The 21,751-nt window shown below is 49.9% G+C and overlaps 1 protein-coding gene across 2 annotated transcripts; it reads right to left on the bottom strand.

Moving 5' to 3' along the window:
• Nucleotides 1-159: 159 nt before the first annotated feature.
• TFAP2C (transcription factor AP-2 gamma) lies at nt 160-8,440 on the bottom strand. Of its 2 annotated transcripts, none has more exons than XM_074347483.1 (7): nt 8,099-8,440; nt 6,018-6,503; nt 5,813-5,864; nt 4,421-4,637; nt 3,683-3,801; nt 1,667-1,811; nt 160-589 (listed from the first exon to the last, which is right to left on the bottom strand). In XM_074347483.1, exons 1-7 carry the CDS (start codon nt 8,144-8,146, stop codon nt 304-306), a joined length of 1,353 nt encoding a protein of 450 aa, XP_074203584.1. In that variant the 5' UTR covers nt 8,147-8,440; the 3' UTR covers nt 160-303. The 2 variants fall into 2 exon arrangements, with proteins under 2 accessions (XP_074203584.1, XP_074203583.1); XM_074347482.1 differs by lacking the exon at nt 8,099-8,440 and adding an exon at nt 6,721-7,005.
• Nucleotides 8,441-21,751: the final 13,311 nt, after the last annotated feature.

Genomic DNA, 21,751 nt, shown 5'->3' with positions numbered 1-21,751 from the left:
TTTCAGAGAAAGGAAGAATGGGGGTTCAAAAAAATAAAATAAAATTTAAGCTTAATGGGTCAAGAACCAGCACTTGTCACCTTCTGATAGCTCGTCCAGAGTTAAGGAGACACTTCCGCGCTAGAGAAACACTAAGGAATCCAGGAGGGCCCGCGAACGTCCGGACATCAACAGAGGCCTTTTAATGGGAAGGTGGGTAACAAATTCTGTCCCCTAGTCAGGAGGGGTTCCCAGCCTGTCCTGGTCGAGGATGATTTTGGAGTCCTGTTCCTTCCCGACTCTTCAGCCCTTGTTCACCCCGTTTTATTTTCTGTGCTTCTCCAGCTTCTCCAGGGTTTTGCTAGAATCCGCGGGACTCTGGTCTCCAGGATTCATATAGGATTTGTCTATGACTATCAGGGCTTCTTTGATGTAGTTCTGCACAGCAGACACCGCGGCACAGATGGCCTGGCTGCCGAAGCCGTGGGTGATCAGGCTGAAATGAGACAAGCAGCTCTGGATGTTGGTCTCCAGGACCGGGGTGGGCCGGTTGTTCCCGTTGGGAGTTCGGTCTTGATTGAGAAGTTCTGTGAATTCTTTACACACTTGCCTGTGAAGACAGTCAACACACATCGGGGGCTCAGTCTATTCCCTGACCCGTATAGAGGACAAAGACAAATCACCGTGGGGGTGACACCCGGGAGGCAATCAGAATTGCCGGCTGGCCAAGGAAATAGATTGTGTTTTGTTTTATTTTTAATGGAGGTAATGGGGGTTGAACCCAGGACCTCCTGCATGCTCAGCATGCACTCTGCCACTGAGCAATACCCTCCCCGCCCTGCAAGGAAGTAGGTTTTAAACTAACAGCAATAGCCAGTTGCTGCACTCAGCGCCTATTAAGTGCTAGACCCAGAGCTGAACACCTTTTCAGCACTTATTTAATCCCCACAATTAGAAAAGATAAAAGGATTAACACCAGACTCAACTGGCCAAGGTCACCAGGACTATAGTAAAAGAGGCGGGGTCAGGATTCCAGGCCCAGGAGGGTAAGGGAGAGCCATTCACCTGACGCAGATGGGTTCCCCTGAACCAATTCCGTCAAGAACCCTGAACTCATTTCCCTGCAACCCACGCTTTGGATACCAGCTGGCTCACTGTGCTCTCTTTTGCCCTATTTCCCACTTGACTAGTTCTGCTTCATTTATCATGATTTTAAAATCGATTTACTGTTGGTTTCTATGAGAAATTCCTCAGCTGCAGTAAGTCATTTTTGAGACATTTAATTTGCCCACGTGTCCCCAAGCCAATCATTACATTTAAAAAACAAAAACATCTTATCAGGAGGCAGAAGGCACAGCCTCTTTACTGGATGTGATAAAGTAAATTGTCTTCAACACATTTTTGTAAGACATGCACATACCACCTCGAAAGAGCAGCTTCATTATTTTGAGCTGAATAACTAAGCAGCTCAAAAACACTCATTCGGAGCAACACACTCATTGTTCTTACTCTCCTAAATCCTACCCAAAAGTTACCTATTTGACTCTGTAAAAGAAGCTCCTTGTGGTTTCCTTTTGCTCCAACTTATTTAAGGAGGATTTCTTTCTTGAGCACCAGGTACTGTGCTTGTCCCTCAGCTTCAAGGTCAGAGCGTGAAGGCATCAAATGCTCACGTCTGGATACTCACTGTGCGGCCAGTAGCATGTTCTTCCTAGTCGCCATCTCATTCCGTCCTCCCAGATGAGGTCTGGTTAAATACTCGGCCACGGATTTACTAGGAAATTCTGCTTCACAGACATAGGCAAAGTCCCGAGCCAAATGAACAGCCTCACCTGGTACAATTGGCAATGACAACAGACTTTAGGGTGGCCGTGGCCACCACTGGGAAAACTGTCCCTTCCCTCTTTTTCCAACACTCTGCCAGTCATTTTGCAACCTAAAGTGAAATTAACTTTTGGTCCTTTCAGTGGGTACTCTTCCCCTAAGAAGAGGGTGAAATCATATAATGGAAAAAAAAAAAGACCCATAAATTTTGAACTATCCCTGAACAATGTTAACTAGTCCTCTGCCCAACTTGAGCAGATAATCAAGACATACCCCTGCTTTCTCCTCATAATAAAACAGTATCATTGGGTGGAAGTAGGAGGCAGGCACGTCTGACAAAAAAGCAAACTGTCACTTTTCTTTATGAAACTGGAACAAAATCTTTGACATAGAACTTTCGTTCTCAATGAGGGCGCCCATCACTGAAGGGGGCAAGTCTCTAGGATGTTTGTTTCTTCAAGAATGAGAGGCAGGAGTGTTTCCTACTGAGCCCTAACAGCCGACCTGGACTCCCCACCCCCTTGTCCAAGCTATGGGGGTTGCAGAGGGAGAAATCCAAGTTGCGGGGCATCTCCCACCTGAACCAGCACTTGTCATCTTCTGGTATCTCGTCTAGAGTTAAGGAGACACTTCGGTGCTACAGAAACACTAAGGAATCCAGGAGGGCCCGCGAAGGTCTGGACGTCTTGGAGCTGGGTTCTGGCTCCAAGATTTGGGGTTACTAGAGCTTTACAACGACCCAGATGGCGGAGCTCCCCCACCAGCCCCACGTCCCTCCCCAGATTCACTGAATCAGTCTGAGACTGCTGTTCTGGCGCAAGCGTTCTCATTCAAGCATCCCTGCCTGGCTGGTAATAGGGGAGCCACCTTTATGCGCCACGCACGCAGAACCCACCATTCTCTGTGCGGGAACAGCTGTTCCCCAACAACATCTAACAGGCAGCTCCTTTTTCCTCGCCCTGACCCCCAGAGACACTCATGAGAAGGTGGACCAGGGCTCTGCCAAGTCTCCTTGAGCCCCGCAGCAGCACCACTTAGACCAGGGAAAGAAAGAGTTCAGAGAGCTTGCCTGGCTGCCAGGAGACCACCCCTCACTGGCTCCCCCAGCCCGCAGCTGATTGGGCATGGTGCTGGGGGCTGCTCCAGGCTTCAGGACCAGCCTCTCAGGGTCCAACTCATTTTTCTGTGCGCAGCAACAATGAGCTTGTTTTGTTTTGGAAAATAATTATTTCACTTTTCCCTTGCCCCTTTTTTAAAGGCTGTATTGCATTCTTGGCTACTTTCCAGGATGGGGGTGCAGACCCATTCAAGAAACTAAAGTGTCACATCCTAACCATCTCAGGATTGGGGAGAAGGGCCCAACTGTGGGCCCCATTACTTTTTTTTGATGGGGGAAAGGAACAAAGGAACTGTGAACTGGGCTAGTCTCATTGTATACAAGCGTTTTTCTCTTCACTGATCACAATCCCAATATTCATTTCACAGCTACAAAAACAAGAATCGGTGCTTCTGCCCACCAATAACCAGCTTTATTTAAAAAAAAAGTGTACCAAATGATCGATTGTATCCGTCAAAAACTGGTTCATTTAATAGAATAGGTCTCAACACCCAAAAACTTAATGTCTTAGGTTAGGAAAACCCATTTCTTTTTGACAATGATTTTTTTTCTGAGGGACCCAGAACAGAATACTTATGCCAATGTTAACTTATTTGATTAAGTTACTGATTCATTGTGATGAGCTAGCTCATGGCAAATCTTTCATTCTCCCCCCTCGACTTGTGACTAAGAGTTGTTTTTAAAGCTTTTCTTTAGAGAAGTATTAGAGACAACACAAGACTAACTAAAAACACCATGAAACAAAAACAAAACTCCACTGACCTTCTACTAAGGATGTCAGGAGGGTTACGTGGGCAGCTTTCCGTCTGCCGGCTGGAAGATTCAACCCAATCTTGTCCAACTTCTCCCGCAAAGACCGGCCACCATTTTTAGATTTGGCTCTGAACCAAATAAAACCAAACAAAAACATTAATTAAAAACATTTTTTAACTAAAAAAAAATACATATACATACAATACTCTGTTCTCAGGAAACCACACTTTAAAATTCTAAATGCCTAATAAGCTGCTCTCAAAACTGAAATCTCAAAGACAATCTACGCTATATGGATCATAATCAAGTGATACAGGGAGTTCTTATTTAATCCCTGTGAAACTCAAAACTCTTTCTTAGCATTGCCAACTTTTTTTTTAAATCACAGACCATTACAAGTCATACTGGAGCAGATAAATTTTCACTTGTACAAATTGCAGGAGCCTCCAAAGCAATTCCCTGGGGAAACTAGAATCACGGAGCAGCAACTCTTCCCTGAATAGAGACACTCCTGCTTCACACATGAAATCAAGCTCCAAGCAAATGATCATTTGCTAGCACTGTTTTAACACTTCCTTCTACATCTGGTGCTTCCTAAAAGAGAAGAAATGTACTAAAACTCCCTGCCGATTAGAATTCAGTGTTAGGTATAAAAGTGACATAAATGTTAAAATTACCTCCCTGGTCCTTTTATATTACTCATCTCCAACCACCCAACTGCCATGCCCAGAACGTGCCCCCACGTACCTTCTGAGAACACCTCCCAGTAATGAGGCATTTAAGCACTCAGGCGGGGACAGTCGCCTCTGGACTTCAGCGACTGTCACTTTGTATTTCGATGTAGAACTGAGGAGAGACAACCTTCCAGGGACAGAGCAGAAGACCTCACTGGGATTCATCACAGCCCCCACCAGCTCCTTCTGACAAGGGAGACTCAGGGGGTTCTTGGTCATTGAAATGGGACCTGTGAATGGAGATCAGAAGTGGCAGTCCTGAGCAAAAGAGACCTTTTCAAACCACTAACCAAATTTGAAAGAGCTCTTTAAATACATAACATTGCATGTTGGACTATAAATTGCAAGCAGATTTTTTTTTAAAAAAGCCATATTCTTCAAAGATAATCGAGTCTGAAATTCACAAGTTAACACCTTGGGATGTTAATTAGCCAAGATCCCAAGCAGGGAAGGTTTTCATTTTCTAGGCACTGTTAAAATCTGTTTAATTAGAACATTTGTTTCCAAAAGGCTGATTCAATACTAAATAAATGGTGATTCCCACCCCCCATCAACTAATAACTAAATATCACAAGACATATTTCAGATCATTTGTCAAAATCTTTCAGTGCAATGGATTGCAGTATATTTTAAAATACAAACAAACGTGTTACAAGTTCATTAAGAGATTAAGTTTATTTCCGGAGCTTTTTTACCCCCCATATCCATTTTTCCCCAATTGGTTTCAAACATTTTAACATCAAGTAACAGACCATAACTATCCTTCATTTAGGATTACTCCATTTCCCAACACAGCCAAACTGGTAATCCTGGCAGTATGTAACTTAATTTCATGAGCCGCTCACTCACCAAGTAATCCAATTTTCCAAGTCCCCTCCCACCTCATCCCCGCCTAAACCGAACAGATTATCCAGCCTGGTTCTTTTAGGGCTGCGTGTTTTGTAGGCCAAACTGTTTCCAACCTTTTTCTTGCAGGTCAGAATGAAGGATCCTTACCCTGTGCACAATAAAATCATACCAGTGGAAACTGTCACAGAACCAATCACTCAACTAAGGTACGTGGTATTATCCTCCAAATCAAATCAGTGTTTATTCACTCTGGGAGGCTTTCTGGAGCATCGTAAAAAAACACTCTAATTCAAAGAGTAACAACGGAAAACTAGGGAGTAAGAAATTCGGAGATTGAGAGGCAGCTCCTGAGCATTCTACCAACATCTTTCCCCACTTAGATCTTAAAGAAGTGCCCTCTCTTCTCACTCCTAAAACCTCCCTACCTTGAGTCAATCCCTTCCACTACAAATGCCCCACCTCGCCAATTAGTTAATAACTTCATAGCACAGTTAAGAGAAACCAGTACAGAGTGTGTGCGGCCGGAGGAAGGGAAGAGCTCTCGATTACTGCGTACCTTTGCGAATAACTGTCTGATCGTGCAGAAGTAGGTGCTGGTCGTCGACATTCTAAGGGAGAAATGACAATAAGTTTCCTTTAAGTTCGGGGATGCCGGGGCGGAAGGTGGGGGGAGAGGGGGGGTTAGGGGAGAGGGGGGGTTAGGAGGGAGGCAATGGGGCAAACAGGTCCAGGCTGGAGAGGGCCAGAGCCAAGGCGCTCACCTGCACCTCCTCCATCTGGTGCGCCATGTCGTGCAGTCCCAAGTTCTCGGCCAGGCCCGCAGCATCCAAGGCGTGCGAGTGGGGCAGCAGCAGGTCCGAGCGACGGTAGGCATCCCGGCGGGCGCTCATGGCGCCACCTTCCAGCCCGGAGAGGTGGGGTAACAAGCCGGCCGGGCGCCCGTGGTGCGACGGCAGGCCAGCCCCCTCCTGACTCTGGCGGCCAGGCCAGGCCTGCTGCTGGCTGCCGGTGGGCGCCGGCTGGTGCAAGGGGTTGATGGCAGCCGCGTACGCTTCTCCCAGGTGCGAGTAGGGGTCGGTGGACTGCGAGTAAGCCAGCTGCTGGTAGGGAGGTGGAAAGTAGGGTGGTGGCTGGTATTCGGCGACTCCAGTATGGGAGAGGGGCGGCGCGGGGCTGTAGAGATGCTGCCCGGCGGAAGAGAGGTGAGGGAGGCGCGGGTTCCCATTGCTGCTCGCGTCGTGGCGATCCTGGGACAGAGAAAACAGAGACCCGGTTAGTACGAAACCCCGCTACTGTGAACTGACCGCAGTCGCCGCACTGAGCTTGGTGCCCCCGGGGACCCACCGCACCAGCCAGGACCCGACCCGCCGGGCCTGCCCTCGGGCCAAATTGCCCGGAGGAGCAACGTGCCCCGGGGATTTCGTTGTAAACCGCGAGTTTGCCGAGGAAGAGAAAACTGAAGACCTGGAAGAACGCGCCCTCAGGGTCCGGCGGTGAAGGTCTGGGCGCTCTGACGCCCGAGGCGTTCTGAGGCGCCAAGTCCGAATCCCAGGACTTGGGCCGGGAGAAGCTGGGGCAGGGGTCCGAGGAGAAAGCCTGAACGCAGCGCAGAGCGCGATCGCTCACAAGCCCGCACATGTCGGCGTCACTCGTCTAAAGTGGAGAAGTTGCCGGCGCGGATAATGCGCGCCGCGCAGGAAGTAAGCTTTTTCCCCGCCCCAGGGATCCTCCCTTCCACGCCCTCAGGACAAAAACCTCCGGGCGAGTGACGCTCCCTAGCAGGGCCTGCCACCCAGCGCCGCCCAAGGGACTCGGGAAGGAACCCACCGCAGCCAGGGCTGCCCTCCCTGCTACCTGTGTCCCGACCAAGCAGGGATAGGAACTGACACCGTCCTGCCTAGCCACTGTCAGTCTCCCCACAAATCCGGCACAGGGGGAGAACGAAAGACCCCGAAAATTGGGCAGCCTTGCCTGCGCACTCTCCCTTGTCCCACGGCTGTCCAACTTTATTCTTAAAGGACGTGTCGCCATGTGTTCCCGGGTCACAGGGGTAGCGGGGAACCAGGATAGGACACTGTCGCCCCCTAGCGGAAGTGCCCGGGTCTGCAAACAGGGGCAGCCCCTCGAGGTCCCGCGGGAGCACTGCTCTCCCGCGTCCAAGCAGCCACCGCTCTCCTCTCCCAGGGCCCAGGCGCACGCCTCGCGCCGCCTGCGTCTTCTTCCTCTTCCCGCTCGCCGCCTCCCTCCCTCCCACTCTCCGAAACTCTAGCTCAACCTGTCCGACAGGCTGGAGCACTCCCGAGCACGTATGGCCCCATCTGGCCTCAGCACCCCCCCCCCAGCCCCCACTTCTCATGAAAGCCAAACTTCTGTTGTTTTCTTGTTTCCCCGAGGGAGTAGCGGGGCAAGTGACATGCCCGCCTCGAAGGAGAGTCCGCAAAGGTGTCGCCGGCAGGTCACCTCGTCTGACCCTTTTGGACGGAGATGTCGCGCGTAAAAGCCACCTTTGAGTTGTAGACCCGGCGCTCTTCCGAGAAAACGGGAAGAAGGGCTGTTTTGCTTCGCAAGAAACCGGCGGGTAAGCTTTGTGGGTGGGATCTGCCATTCCCTTTCCAAGCCCCGTTCCCGAGGCCGAATATTTAGAAAAGGCCCGATTCAGGGAGGGGACCGCAGAGAAACGCACGAGAGGGTGTCCGGAAAAGTGGACCCTGACCCATCGAGGGGCAAGCAATGTGTGCCTGTTCGCTGCTCCTGTGCCCTCGCCCCCGACCGCGGTCCAGGGGCCCCCGCCTCCCTGACTGTACTCGGGCGGGGCCATGCTGCGCCCCTGTGCCCAGCTCACCTCGCAGTCCTCTTCATACTTGACATTATCGGTTATTTTCCACAACATGGCGTCCGGCGTCCCCCAAAACAGCCGCCAGTTAAATCCAGGTTCCCCCCACCCCCCGAGCGGTAAATCCAAAATTGGAGTCACGGTGGCCAGGCGTCTGCCGCCGCCCCCGCCGCGCGCGCGGGTCTAGCTGTCCGGGTCACTGGACGCGCATCGGTGGCTCTGCGGTTGTGGATGCTGCCGACGCGGGTGTAGAGGCCTCTGCTGGGGACCCGGGAAGCCGCACCCGCACTGTACGTCCCGGCGGTAGCCAGGGGATCGGGGCGCCTTAATGAGAAGGAAATTATCATAACTCCTCCCCTGGGGCCGGCGGGAAGGCCCCGGCGCCGGGCGGGGCGGCCCCCAGCCAGTCCCAGCCTAGCTCCGCCCCGCTACCCGGCCGGGCGCCGAGCTGAGACCACGCTGCAGGGGGCGAGGAGAGGAGGGGCGGCCCCTCGCTGACAGCCGCAGGCCTGCGAGAGCAGGGTCCCCCGTCACTCTTTGCATCAGTCGCCAGGCACACACCTCACCAGTCACATACCTGTGATTGGCAGAACTGGGGACCGGGATCGAAACGCCCAAGAGCCTCCCTCTTTCACCTCCCTCATCCTCCAAAAGACGTTGTCACGGGGTAAAGACCCGGATTTCGGGGATGTCTCACCAGCTGAGGTCCCCTTATCTCCTGAAATGTCCCAACCACCCACTCCAAGGAGACTTAAAGTTTAAGCTGGGATCATGCCGCTGGAGCCCCAATCCTTCCAAAAGACGACCTCCCCCCACCCCAACCCCACCCTACAGTGTGGGCACCGTGTCGTCGCGTTCCTCCGAGGATCTGGGGGAGGGAAAGCCTTCTTGGGAGTCTGCCCCAAGCGCCACCAAGCCGGCTGGCCGCTCCACCAGCCCCGAAGTCTAGAACAACGGCGTTTCGCCGCCATCGCCGAAGCTCCATCACCACAGCTGGGCTGCGGCGGGGGCACCCGCGCGCCCTCTCCCAGCCCTGCCCAGCCCTTCCCTGCCCAGCGTCGGCTTGGCAGCTGCTTCCGACGAACAGACACTTAGAAGCCTCAACTCGACCGAGAGAATAGGTGCGGGGCCGAATACAACCCAAGCGCCCGGGGCGATGGGGAAAGGGAGAATGTGGCGGAAGAATGAGGGGCCAGAGAGGCCCCCGCTAGAGAGGTGAGCACCTCCGTGCCTCAGATGCAGGCAGAAAACGAAACTTACTTCCACATAAACGTTGCCTCTCCCTCCAATATATATTTGCCACCTAAACTTGAAAGCAGAGTGTAATACTGAAAATTTTTAAAGAAACGAAATGCATTGGCCCGATTGTTGTAACTGACCCTTTTGGCTGCTAGAAGAAAGTCGCTAATTCTCAAGGGCGATTTTTGTGGGGGCGTCTCACCTGGCTCCGGGAGCTGAATTTAAATATTATCAGGGCATCAGAGAAGGGAACTATTTCGATTTAATTCTGAATCCGATTTTGCAATAATCAATACCTATCAGTTCAGTGCCCCAGGCCTGGTGTGGACACTGGGATCCGCAGAATGAATGCATTGGCTATTTGCCTGCTCCTGCTAGGGTTTGTTTGAGCTTTAGCATTTCTTTTGACTCAGATGGGCCTAAAATAGAATCACCAAAATAAAAATAGGCGTCCTTCAAGCGAAATGTTCTCCCTTGCCTTAGAGAGCAGACAGATCCGAGGTGATATTCTGACCAGACGTGAGAACAAAACCTGGAAGTGAAACCACTGGGGTTTTTTCGGGCATGTCTGCGGGCTTTGCACTAAGACAGAGCACACACGACCCCTGACACCTCGCTTCCAAAATACCGGGGCCAGGGTGATAAAAGAAAAAACCCGCAGAAGCGGCGCTCCTGGTATTCGGGAGTGGAGGCACCTGAGCAATGCAGAAATCGGACTCGGGCGCGGCAGGCATGCTGGCGCCCTGGGCGTGGAAGATTGGGGTCCCAGGCACTTTCCAGGGAGGCTGCGGCGCCTCCGGGCGCCCCAGACTCCCAGATCGGTGACACAAGGGTCTCCCCTCCACGCCGGGCCTTCTAGCTCCAGGTTTGACTCCGAGAACCTGCCTGGCATGCAGCTCGACTAACTAGTCTCGTCCACTCTGGCGACTTTGCCCCTGGGCAGTTTGGGTCCAGAACTGGTCAGCAAGGTGCCAACCCCCCCCCCCCCCAGGTTCTGGCTGCCCTTCTTTTCCGCAGCACAGCTCGCCGAAGCCACCCGGAGGGACGGAAATTCCTCGCAGCCCCTGGGCGTCTGTGGCGGAGGCAAAGGGAACCGACGGGCCCTGAAGCTATGCACACCTCTGTTCGGGGAGCCCCAGGGGCACAGAGGTTTCGGAACCGCTGAGCAAAGGCCATTCCTTCCCAAGCCAGCTCCCTGGACCTGGACTCTCCAAGGGACACGCTCTCAAGCTTGAGCGCGACTACCGCGCCCTGGATGGGGAAGGCGGCTCAAACGAATCTTCAATCTTCCCGGCCAGGCGGACTCTGCCCAAACACGCACACCTTCGGCTTCAGAGCCGGACCCCAGGCACACACAAACCCTGGCCGACATGCTTCCTTAAGCTCAACTTTTCTCTCAGCCGAGGGCAAAGAGCGGATGGCTCCCGCACTCAAAGCGGACCCCTCGCAAGGCCCCGGCCCCTCGTGGTGTGGAAGACGCGAGACTGCGTGGCCACGCCTCTAGGCAGCCACCGCCAAGGAAGGGTGCCCCTCCTGACCCTCCTTGGCTTCGCAGCCGCCAAACTGTAAACAGAACGTGGGGATTCCAGGGACCAGCCTTGCTACACGCTTCGCACAATCAAGGATAAGGGGCTGAAGGGTTTGAGCGACTTCCCTCTGTCGCCCCCTAGGGAACCTGCACTCAACACACACGCTTGAAGCCCTGGACTCAGGCCCCCAGTCCGCTCGGATGACGCAAGAAATCGGAGATCGGAGGCGACGAGGCGTCTGAGAGGACAGAGGCGCTTCGACAGTGAGCCACCTCCAAAGATGCGCGGGTGGCTGCCTCTGGAAGCAAGGTTCCCAGCCCCAGGCGAGAGCCCTCCGCCGCCCCCACCCCAACCCCCACCGCAAGCCTAGGGAGGGTGGAGCTGGATTAGAGCGGACCTGCTATTCCTCTTCCTGCCCCAGGGAGGGGGAGCCCGAACGGCAGGTGGAGACCCAGGAGCGCCGTCGCGGGCGCCGCTCAGTAAGCAAGGTGTCTGTCCCGCCCCGCGGAACAGCCTGGGCTCCGGCTGGGACCGCAGTAAGAGGCGGGGCCCGGTTAAGCAGAGCCGAAAAGCCGGGGCCTGCAGCAATCCTGGAAGGCGCCCATTCACGCTCTAGCCCACACCCTCCCTTCGCAGCACCGGCACCCACTGGACAGACATGTCGTCAAAGGGCATCCGAACTAAATCCACTGAGGTGCACGCCCGGGACGCCACATGCATCAGTTCACAGCCACCCCAAAATAACAGCAATCGTATAAAAATAGTAATTGTTTTAATGGTGTTCAAAGTGGCCGCTGCACACACACAGGTGCTTCATCCAGGGCCCAACCCAACTTTGTACCGCTCACTTCTAAGCGCGCCGCGCCGCGCCGCGCCGGTCCGGTGCTGGAGGAGTTTTGCAGCCTTTAGCTCTCCCTAGCAAACTTCTGCTTTTTACAAACGGACAGAAGCGAAACGCGGAGCTGAGGGGGCCTGTAGGACCCAAGCTTCCGAGAGGACCCAGGTCTGGTCTGGCCCCCATTTGCGGAGAGCTCGCCAAGCGGGGAGGTCGTCGGCACAGTCTCTAACTTAACAACATCGCCCCATTTCTCAGCAGGCGAAGGTGAATTTTAAGTCGTCCGAATACCTCAAAGCCTGTTATTCAAGGCCACCTTCCTAGCGGCTCTCGGGGATCTATTACAGACAGGCTGGGTCTCGCCTCCTCTGCCCCGAGGGACCCCCGCCCTCAAGAGGCCACGCTTGGCTGCAGAATGCCTGTCACCTCTCCACCCACTAACATCCCCGGGCCCATCCGAGTGCAGCCTAACCGCTCGGAGCGCAGACAGGAGGACTTAAGGCGCGAGCCCAGTGTCCCCGGAGGCCTTCTCGGCTCGGTGTCCTAGAACACCAGGCACCTCTGGGCCAGCTAAGCCCGGCGGCCTCCACGGATTTATCTGGTCGCCGCCAGGCGAGGAGGAGGCCCACTGTGGCCGGGCGCCCGGCGGCGCGGACTCGGCCTCCTGCGCCAGAACTGCGCAGCGCCCAGGGGCCCCCGCGCGCTCCCACCGGCGCCCAGCCCACCCAGGGGGCACCCTCGGCTTAGCAGCCAGGCCTCCTGCTCGCCTCCCTGCCGACCCCTGGGGTCGGATCTGCCCTCCACCCAACACCTCACCTTCAGTAACTGGAAATTCATGTTGCCCGCTCTTCAGCCCTCTGAGTTGAGGACTTTAAGAATGGGAGCAACGCAGGGAAAGGTCCCCAAGGGCCGCGCCGTGTGCTGTAAAATGCTCCGAGCGTTTATTTAATTAACGGAAGGGGGATGGGGGGTGGGGGGACAATTCACAGCCAAAACGGGCTATCGCGATTGGAAGACACACCTGAAGGTCCTGGTTACTCCTCCCCTGCCCTCCTCCCCTTGGAAACTGTAAACTCGCCAGTTGAAAAGGGTCTTCCTGGCGTTTTGAGTGATCTTTACGTATGTTTATGACAAGCAGTAAATAAGGCTCCTTCCATCACGAAATTATTCTAAATGTAGTGTAGTCTTGCTGGCAAGAGACACTGTAAACGTGTTTTGTCTCCAAAGATAGATCTATGAACGTTTCCGTGAATTCTCCGCTGTCATTTCTGGCTTTGATCTAACTTGAGGCGCCTTGCAGGTTTCCAGGTCCAGCTAAAATTGGCCGAGGGGCAGTGAATTCCCTGGAGGAGAAGGAGGTGGATGAGTTTGGGGTCTTCCATAAATGCCAGAGAGATTTGTTTACACCTTGGTTATCACATTCTATTTGCCTTAAGGAAAGAGGCAAGGTACCTGGGTAAGAAAAAAGAGAGAAAGAAATGAAGGAAGGAAAGAAAGAGAAAGAAAAAAAGGTAGGAGAGAAAGAAAGAAAGAAAGAAAGAAAGAAAGAAAGAAAGAAAGAAAGAAAGAAAGAAAGGAAGAAAGAAAGAAAGAAAGAAAGAAAGAAAGAAAGAAAGAAAGAAAGAAAGAAAGAAAGAGAGAAAGAGAGAGAAAGAAAGAAAGAAAGAGAAAGAAAGAAAGAAAGAAAGAGAGAGAGAGAGAAAGAAAGAGAGAGAGAAAGAAAGAAAGAAAGAAAGAAAGAAAGAAAGAGAAAGAAAGAAAGAAAGAAAGAAAGAAAGAAAGAAAGAAAGAAAGAAAGAAAGACAGGCAGCTGAGAGCCCAGTAAAATGCAGTCTTCTTAAGAAAGACCATAAACACAAAAATAAATGCCATTTGTTGACTGTACCATCAGTTTAAACATCAGGGGACCCACTGTGATCACCTAGATCAGCAGGAGGCGAAACTAGATTTGCACAGAAGCTGCCCTTCTTTACCTGGATCCTTGATGATTTTCACACAAAACCTGCCCAGGCAAACCAAACAGCTCTTTTTCCAGAGAGGTGGGTTGAAAACTTACCCAAGATTCCTCCACATATGCTTAAGAAGAAGAAGAAGAAAAAAAAAAGTGGCAGGAAAACTTGAGGTTTCCACCTCACCTACCGGTAAACTCTCTAGAGTGTATAGTTTCTCTGTCCCCTGTAGTCTTCAAAGGCACAGTTTTTTAAACGCACAGAGAAATTTTTATGTTGGAGAACCATCCATGTAGAGAAATGTATATTTTTACATTTCTCAAAACAGACTGTGATGCACAGCCACCGTTTAGCATAAAGAGGCTTAAACAGTCACTCTGAGTCACAGATCTGGGCAAAAAATAGGCAGAATGCAAAACTACAGGGGAAAGAGTTTAGTCGACAGTAAAAGCAGGATTTTGAGTCTCATACTCCTCTATTCTAAGATCAACACATGCTGTGCTTTTTGGTCCCACTATAGGAACAGTTAAAAGGACACAGGCCACATTTTGGGAGGTAGCTACACCCAGGCAGTAGGGTGGGGTTTGGGGGGAAGGGTGTAGAGAGAAAGCTGATTTTTTTACTTCCTTATAGTTAAGAGTTTTGTTCTCTTTGGGGGGGGGGCAGTGGTTGCAATTCATGTGTCTTATGTTAACTATTTTTTAAAATGAACACACTAATCTATGTTAACATCCTGATTTTATTTCAAAAATTAATCCAGAAAGGAAGATGACGTTGTTGTTGTATTTCTGGTCTTCTTTTGTTATTTCTGCTGTAATTACATCTCACTTTTATAACTTGTGTTTTGAAAATGCAATGACCACTGTTAATGCCCAAGTGTATTTCTTTGACTTCAGAAACTGGAGCACCTTACACTGTCACAACATGTAATTATGAAATATTGGCAGCTGGGCAAGGTGTCAACTTGCCCAGGGTCTTTTTACACAGCTTCCACTAGGAGGGTCTGCTGTGAAGCTGGAGAAGACCCCTTGGTGGGGCAAGCTCTCAGCTCCCAGGCGGCCCTCCGTGTCCTCTCTCCTCTGCCCACTCTCTTAAGTCCAACCAGCCAGGCTGCAGTTATCTCCAGCTTACCCCTGGCATCTTCCTCACGTGGCATGCAAGCGTTGGCTTCCATGAACCTGGTGCCAAGCTCCTGAGTTCTGCATGTAAGAACTCATTTCAGTGAGGCCGTCGGCCCGAAAGCAACAACAACATTAAAAAAGCCAAAATGGCACCATGGCAACCCACGGATCTGGAGGGAAAGCCTAGCCAGCAAAAGTCAACACCAAATTAAAGCCAGAACCTAAAAAAAAAGAAAAGATATTATTCTTTAGATTCACTGTATAACATAAGGATCAGTTTCCAAATCCTTTTTAATACCAGGAACACGAACCAAAAATTTTTAGAAACTAATATATGTATATATTTCTCTCACCTGAACAAAATCTTTAGCGTGCAAAAGTAAGAATTGGAAATTTCTTGAACCAGCATTCTCTTTTCATGAGAAGTTTAGATATGCTTGAAGAAGATTTAGAATCCTACCCTGCCCTACTTTATCCTGTTAGGCAATAATGAGTTCTCATTTTGCTGGAAGATGTTCTCCTGCTGCATAAGCAGACCTGCTACGATCAAGGCCAGTTTCACTTATTTGTCAGTTGAAAAGCTGTTATCCCCTCAATCTCGGACACAGCATAAAGCAGTGGTTCCCAAAGTGAAGTCTGGGAGCAGGAGTCTGGGCCCCACCAAGGAACTCCCAGCTCGCAGGCCTCACCCCAGACCCACTGAATCTGGAGGTCCGTGGGTGGGGCCAGCAACCTGTGCCCGGACCAGCCCTCCAGGCGATTCTGGTGCACGCTAAAGCCTGAGACCTGCTGGCTTAAATGATTCCTAAGAAAACAAGTGTGAAATTATTTCTTCCACTGTTTGTATGTGGGACTCTGAAACTGTGTATAATAAGTCACATTTGCATGTCCCCAAACCATAGCTGTATAGATGAAGAGATTCCTCTATTCCTCTTTGTGGTCTAGGTCATAGAAACTCTTTTTGTATTGAAAGGATGCTCTTTAATTTTATCACAAATTGGCCTTTTAAACAACCAATTTATCCTAGTCAAACCACTCATTTAGACTTTGGTTTTTGTTTTGTTTTAAAGAAATCATATATACAATATGTTATAAAAATTCTTTCATTTATATGGATTTGGGGGTAAGGAGAAGAGGAGGCAAGGAAGTTTATCTTAAACATGATCTTTAAAAAATAATTTCATTGCTTGTAATAATCTATAATGAAAATAATACATGTGTATAACTGAATCACTATGCTGTATACCAGAAACTAACACAACATTGTAAATCAATTATGCTTCAATTTTTTAAAATTTGTAACTAAAAAAAGGATTTGATTGTTTCTTCTTGTCTATGTCCCCTCTCCCATCTAAAGACTTAGATTATAAATCTGTTTTTCAATTATACTCAGGAAAATGCTGAGGCCCCAAAAGAGGTGATCATCAGAAACCAGGACTTCCCCAGCCCCATCCTGTCCAAGGAAGCAAGTCACCCCTTCCTCCTTTTGGACCCCTACCCTTAGGACAAGTCAGAATCCACAGGTTCCCCTCACCTGGACCACCAGGCTGCCCTTCTAACTCCTGATGACACCAAAAAGAAGGACAGGTCGGTTACTTGCAAGGTCAGTCACAGGAGGGAAAGGACCGGGGCTGGAATTAGGGTAAGGAAGTGAAATTTAATAAGACACTGCCAAACTCGGTAATCAACACAATATTTTAATGCATGATTTTTTAAAAAAATTTTTTTAAATGGGGGGAAGGTAATTAGGTTTATTATTTATTATTTTATAATTATTTTCAGTGGAGGTACTGGGGATCAAACCCAGGACCTCATGCATGCTAAGCACTCTACCACTGAGCTCTACACTATTACACTATTTTTTAAATAGTAATATTTAATACACTATTTTTTAAAAATCAAAATGAACACACAAAAAATCTTCAGTGGACAAAATATCAAAATTTTAAGTGAAGACAGGCTGCGGTTGTTTGTTTCATGACCCTGTGTAACTGTGCAGTGGAAAGTTATTTTCAGGCAGCCCTGAGTCACAAGCCCCTTGTGTCCCCCACCACATGGGCGGGTGAGAGGTGACAATGGGGGTGAACAGGCTGGTCAAGGAGGGACTTGGATAGAGCTGCAATTTTTTGATTCCGGAGCTTTATTAACTTTCCGATCAGGAGGCTATTTTACAAGTGTATCTAGGGATCCAGGATTTCCTCGGTCTCAGGCTCGTCTGGAAGGGCACCATGGGAGGGCAGTGCCTCACAGGACTGAACACTAGAAAACAGGGCATCAGAATGCCTGCCATTTCCTATCGTGTTTAGGACAGCTGGAAGTCTGGTGGTGTCTGCATTTTCCCAAATGTGCCACATCCTCATCTCTCACTCCTTGGTGAAGACCACAGCCTTGGGAGCCGCTGACTCCACATGCCTGCGGCAAAGTTCTTCAACTCTTAGTGCCTCAGTGTTTGCATCTGTAAAATGGAGATGATCGTGCCTACCTCCTACGGGTGAGGATGAAATGAGATAGCATTTGTAGACTATTAAAAATAATGCCTGGATAAGACATGTGTTACTGTCAGTTACTACTGTCATCACTGAGAGTTTTTTTTACCCTCAGAGCACAGGCTGCCCTCTGTCCATGGCTGAACCTACTTACACAGGCTGACCGGCTGACCCACAGCCGCCCACCCCGCCCACACTCAGCCACCTCCCTGCAACCCTCATTCATCCAAGTTCACCTTCTAAGTGCATCGGCCAAGTGGGTAGCCCTCAGGTTAATCAGCAAGTGAGAGGCACTTGGGGACATTTGTTCCTTCATTCCTCCAACTGATAGTTACCAGCATCTCTGCCAGGCTGTCAACAGGTAAAGAAGTCTGTCCTCTTGTAACCCCTAGTCTCGAGGGGGAGCCATGCCTTCCTCCAACAGTGTTTTGAGGGCCTCCTATGAGCCAAGCTTTATTGTGGGCTCTGGGGATACAGAACATCCACAAAACTGACCAAATCCCCAAACTCATGAAGCTTACACTGGCCAGAGACAAGAGCATTAAATAAGCTATTACACAGGGAGGGAAGGAGGAGGGAAGGGAGAGGGAGGGAGGGAAGGAAGGAAGGAAGGAAGGAAGGGAGGAAGGAAGGGTGGAAATGCTGAGAAGAGAAATGCCAGGACAGAAGCCAGGGTCCCTAACAGGCTGGGGAGGAGCTGACTAGTCTGTGTGTCGGGCAGGCGGGCAGGCGATGCTAAGGGCTGACTCTGGCACAAAATGAAATAAATAAAATAGAAATCTCCAATTTTCCCATTCCCAGAGACAAACACCATTAAAACACAGAAGTATAATTCTATAATTTTTCTATATAATCCATATTGTATGTGATATAGAAGACATAACATGTTACATTTTATCTCTATTTTAAGCATAAATTTTAATAACAATAGCAGGAGTTGTGCTTTATCTTCTGCAATTTGCTTTTAGCACTTAGCTGCAGAGTGGGCACATCTTTGCATGCAGATATATGTAGGTTCAATTCTTTTTTGCTGTTGTTACTTTAGTCCTTGTTTTTCTTTTATTTCCTTCCATTTTCTTTCTTTTTTGGGGGGGCTGGTTTTATGTTTAATGTTTATGATAGCTGCCACATTAGGATTTTATTTTATTATTTATTTTTATTTGTTTTTGTTTGGGAGGGGAGGTAATTACATTTATTTATTTACTTATTTATTTATTTAATGGAGGTACTGGGGATTGAACCCAGGACCCCATGCATGCTAAGCATGTGCTCTACCACTGAGCTATACCGTCCATCTCCACATTAGGATTTTCTGCTTTTACTTGCCTTTTTCCTGTGCATCCTAGCTAACCTGCATTGACACCTACCACGTGTATCTCACTGTTCCAGAGCTTTCCCATGTATTATCTCATTTAATCTGGTAGGAACCCCATGCGGTGGGAACTATTACTATTTCCATTTTGCACGTGCGGGAACCCAGGAACACAGAGAGGTTCAGCAACATGCCCTACAGAGCCAGGGAGGTGGCAGAAATAGGTAAATAAGACACTAGGTGCTAAGCTGTCTGCTGAAGACTAAACTCACACCCTAACAAGTTGAGTCAAGTTGTCTTTTAAAATAGCCTGTGAGACAAACACGACCACAGGCTCTTTAGGGCTTAGGGGCCACTAGGCGAGGCAAAGGGAGACCTCGAGAGCCAGTAGAAATGCAGGTGTACCTTTTCCGGGTGTGATGCCCAGAAGTGGGATTTGGGCACCAGAGCCTAGGGGAGCAGCGCGAACTACAGTCTCATTTACGTCCGCACCAGCGGTGCAGAGGGCGGGTCCATTTCCTCCCAACTACAAGGTGGAAAGAGGTTATTTTACCACTCCTTCATTTTTGCCAGTCAGCTCACGCAAAAGAAAATGGTACATTCGATTTACATCTTTTCAAATGTTTGTGGGTCATGTGTGTGACCTCTGCCAGCCATTTGTGCTACTTGCCCATTTTTCTATCAAGGTACCGCTTCTTTGATTTTTTTTTCAATGGTTTTCACACATTTTGTACATGTTTCAGTCTTTAATGCAGCTGGTACAGGGGTGGGGAGGTAAGTGGGAAGGGAGACAATTACCATCTAGGTTAGATAGACCTGATTTTAATTTTTCCCAGATGGAGAGACCACAGCCTACAGCCGTCACAGGACGGACAGGGCTGACCGAAATGCTGCTTTTAATCGTGCAAGTTGACATCTGTGTACGTGTGTTTTCCTGCCCTCCCATCCGTCTCCTTCAATAGTGGATTCTGTGCCAGCGCCAAGGCCCGTTTTGATGACTGTACCTCTCGGCCTTGTTTTCATATCTGCCTCATCTCCTTGATTCAAGTCTTCCAGAAAAGTCTTGGAATCAACGTGTCAGGCTCTTCCCCACCCCCAACACACACACACACTCATCTTGCTTCCATTTTGAGTGGAATTACTCAGAATGTACAGATAGAAGATTTGGTATCTTTATACTAATAGGGCTGAGATTAGGTCTCTTCTAGGTCTTGAAGAGACAGGAAAAGCCAGCCAGAGGCAGAGCTCTTGATTAAAGCTGTGGCTCTCCACGGGGTTAGCTGTCCCCCAGGGGACACGCAGCAAAGTCTGGAGCTACTTCTGGTTTTCACAGCTCAGGGGTGGGTGGTCCTGGCATCTCTTGGGCAGAGGCCGGGGACGCTGCTCACCATCCCACAGTGATGGGCGGTCCCCATGACACAGTTATCTGGTCCCAAACGTCAACAGCATCGAGGCTGAGAAGCCCTGCATTATTTTTGATTTGTTCATCGAAGTCCCGCCAGTGGCCCGAGGACGGCCACAAAGGCAGAAAGTGCTGGGTGACTCCCTGCGGCTCTGGCCCGAGGCTGCTGCTTCCGCCCGCAGGAGGCCGCTCAGCAGCTCAGGGTTGGTCGGCCAGGCTCCAGCCGAGGTCCGGCTGAAGCAGCACCGCAGGCAAGTGCAGGCTCTCTGCACCAGTCTCGGCCCTCTTCAGTGTCCTCCTAGGGCTGGGAGCCACATCGGAATCTGCCAGGCCCAGCGCAAAATAAAAATCCAGGCCCTCGTTCAGAACTTAAGAATCCAATCAATTAACAAAAATTTTTTTTTAAGTTAAGAATTCCAGGGAGGATATAGCTCAGTGGTAGAGCTCATGCTTAGCTCACACAAGCTCCTGGGTTCAATCCCCAGTACCTCCTCTAAAAATAAATATAAATAACTAAACTTAATTACCTCCCCCCCTCAAAAAAGTAAGAAATTTTAAAATTTTTTTAAAAATTAAAAGTTAAGAATTCCAGCATAGTAACAGCAGAGCATTAATCTAAGCATGAGACCCTTCCACGCTCGGGACCCTTGCAGCTGCACAGGTCACACGTCCAGGAAGCCGGTCCCGCTCCCTCCGCGGCTCATCAGAACCGCCTTGTTCTGCTTCCCGCCTCCCTGTGTTGCTCTCGGTGGAAAGGTGGTGATCAGAGAGCACGCGTTGCCGCCCTTCCTCTAAGGACCACAGTCCTGCAACGCTGGTTGCCTACTGTCAGAAAAGAGTTGTTGCAACTATTTTACTCACTTTTCTAGTTGTTTGCAGCAGGAAGGCGAGGCCAGCGTTAGATGCTTCATCGTGGCTCGAAGTGGAAGGTCCCTTCTCTTGTATTCGTGTATGTATATTTCATATACCTGCGCCAGGTACTATATTAGGCAATTAATTATTTTTAAAATTGTATTTCACAGTTATACACGAGTATATTTGTCTTCTAAAAATGTGAAATATTACAGATAAGACCACAGTCCTTCCCCTCTGCCTCTCAGGACATAACTAATCTCAGCTTGGATGGTCACCTGGACCTGGACTCTCTCAGCATCTACTTACCTGTCTACGAACCCATAAGAAACACTGTGTCACGAGGTTTCCCTAGGACCCAGCAAGTCTACACCTGGGTGTTTGCCAAAGAAAAATGAAAATGTGTGTCCATAAATGGAGATGCAGAAGAATGCTCTTAGCAGCTCACGTCCTAATAACCCCAAACTGAGAACAACCCAAATGTCCATTAACAGCAGAGTGGATAAAATGTGGCGTGCTATTCAACGGAGTGCTACATGACAGCAAAGAAGAATAAGCTCCCGCTGGAGGAGGCAATCTCATAGACAACGTTAAAGCGAAAGAAGCCAGGCACAGAAGTGTACACTGTGGGGTTCAAGTTCAGGAACAGGTGTAATGCATCAATGGTGGTAGAAGTCCGAGTAGGGGTTAACTCATCTGTGTGGTGGGCAAGGACTGGGAAGGGCAGGAGGGGACCTTGAGGGGTGATGGAAAGTTCTAGATCTTCAGCAGGGCCTTGGCTCCAAGAGCGTCTTCACTCTGTGAATGCTGACTGAGCCGTACACTCAGGTGGGGCACTTTACTGTGCATATGTTATGTCTCAATTTTAAACAGTGAAAACAGTAATACAGCCGACCTCTAGGAAGGAAGTAACTAAACCAGATGTGGAAATCAGGAA

Source organism: Camelus bactrianus, chromosome 19, assembly GCF_048773025.1.
Source record: "Camelus bactrianus isolate YW-2024 breed Bactrian camel chromosome 19, ASM4877302v1, whole genome shotgun sequence".
Classification (NCBI taxonomy): Eukaryota; Metazoa; Chordata; class Mammalia; order Artiodactyla; family Camelidae; genus Camelus; species Camelus bactrianus.
Note: the sequence above shows the minus strand (reverse complement) of the source record. Positions and strands in the feature narration are given on the sequence as shown.

Excerpts from the sequence above, each read along its gene's own strand:
- TFAP2C (XM_074347482.1), bottom strand. The coding sequence starts at position 6,894 with ATGTGCGGGCTTGTGAGCGATCGCGCTCTGCGCTGCGTTCAGGCTTTC. Across the intron at positions 6,504-6,720 it reads CTGAGGGCGCGTTCTTCCAG|GATCGCCACGACGCGAGCAG; the intron begins GTCTTCAGTTTT and ends TCTCTGTCCCAG. Across the intron at positions 1,812-3,682 it reads CCTGACATCCTTAGTAGAAG|GTGAGGCTGTTCATTTGGCT; the intron begins GTCAGTGGAGTT and ends CAATTGTACCAG.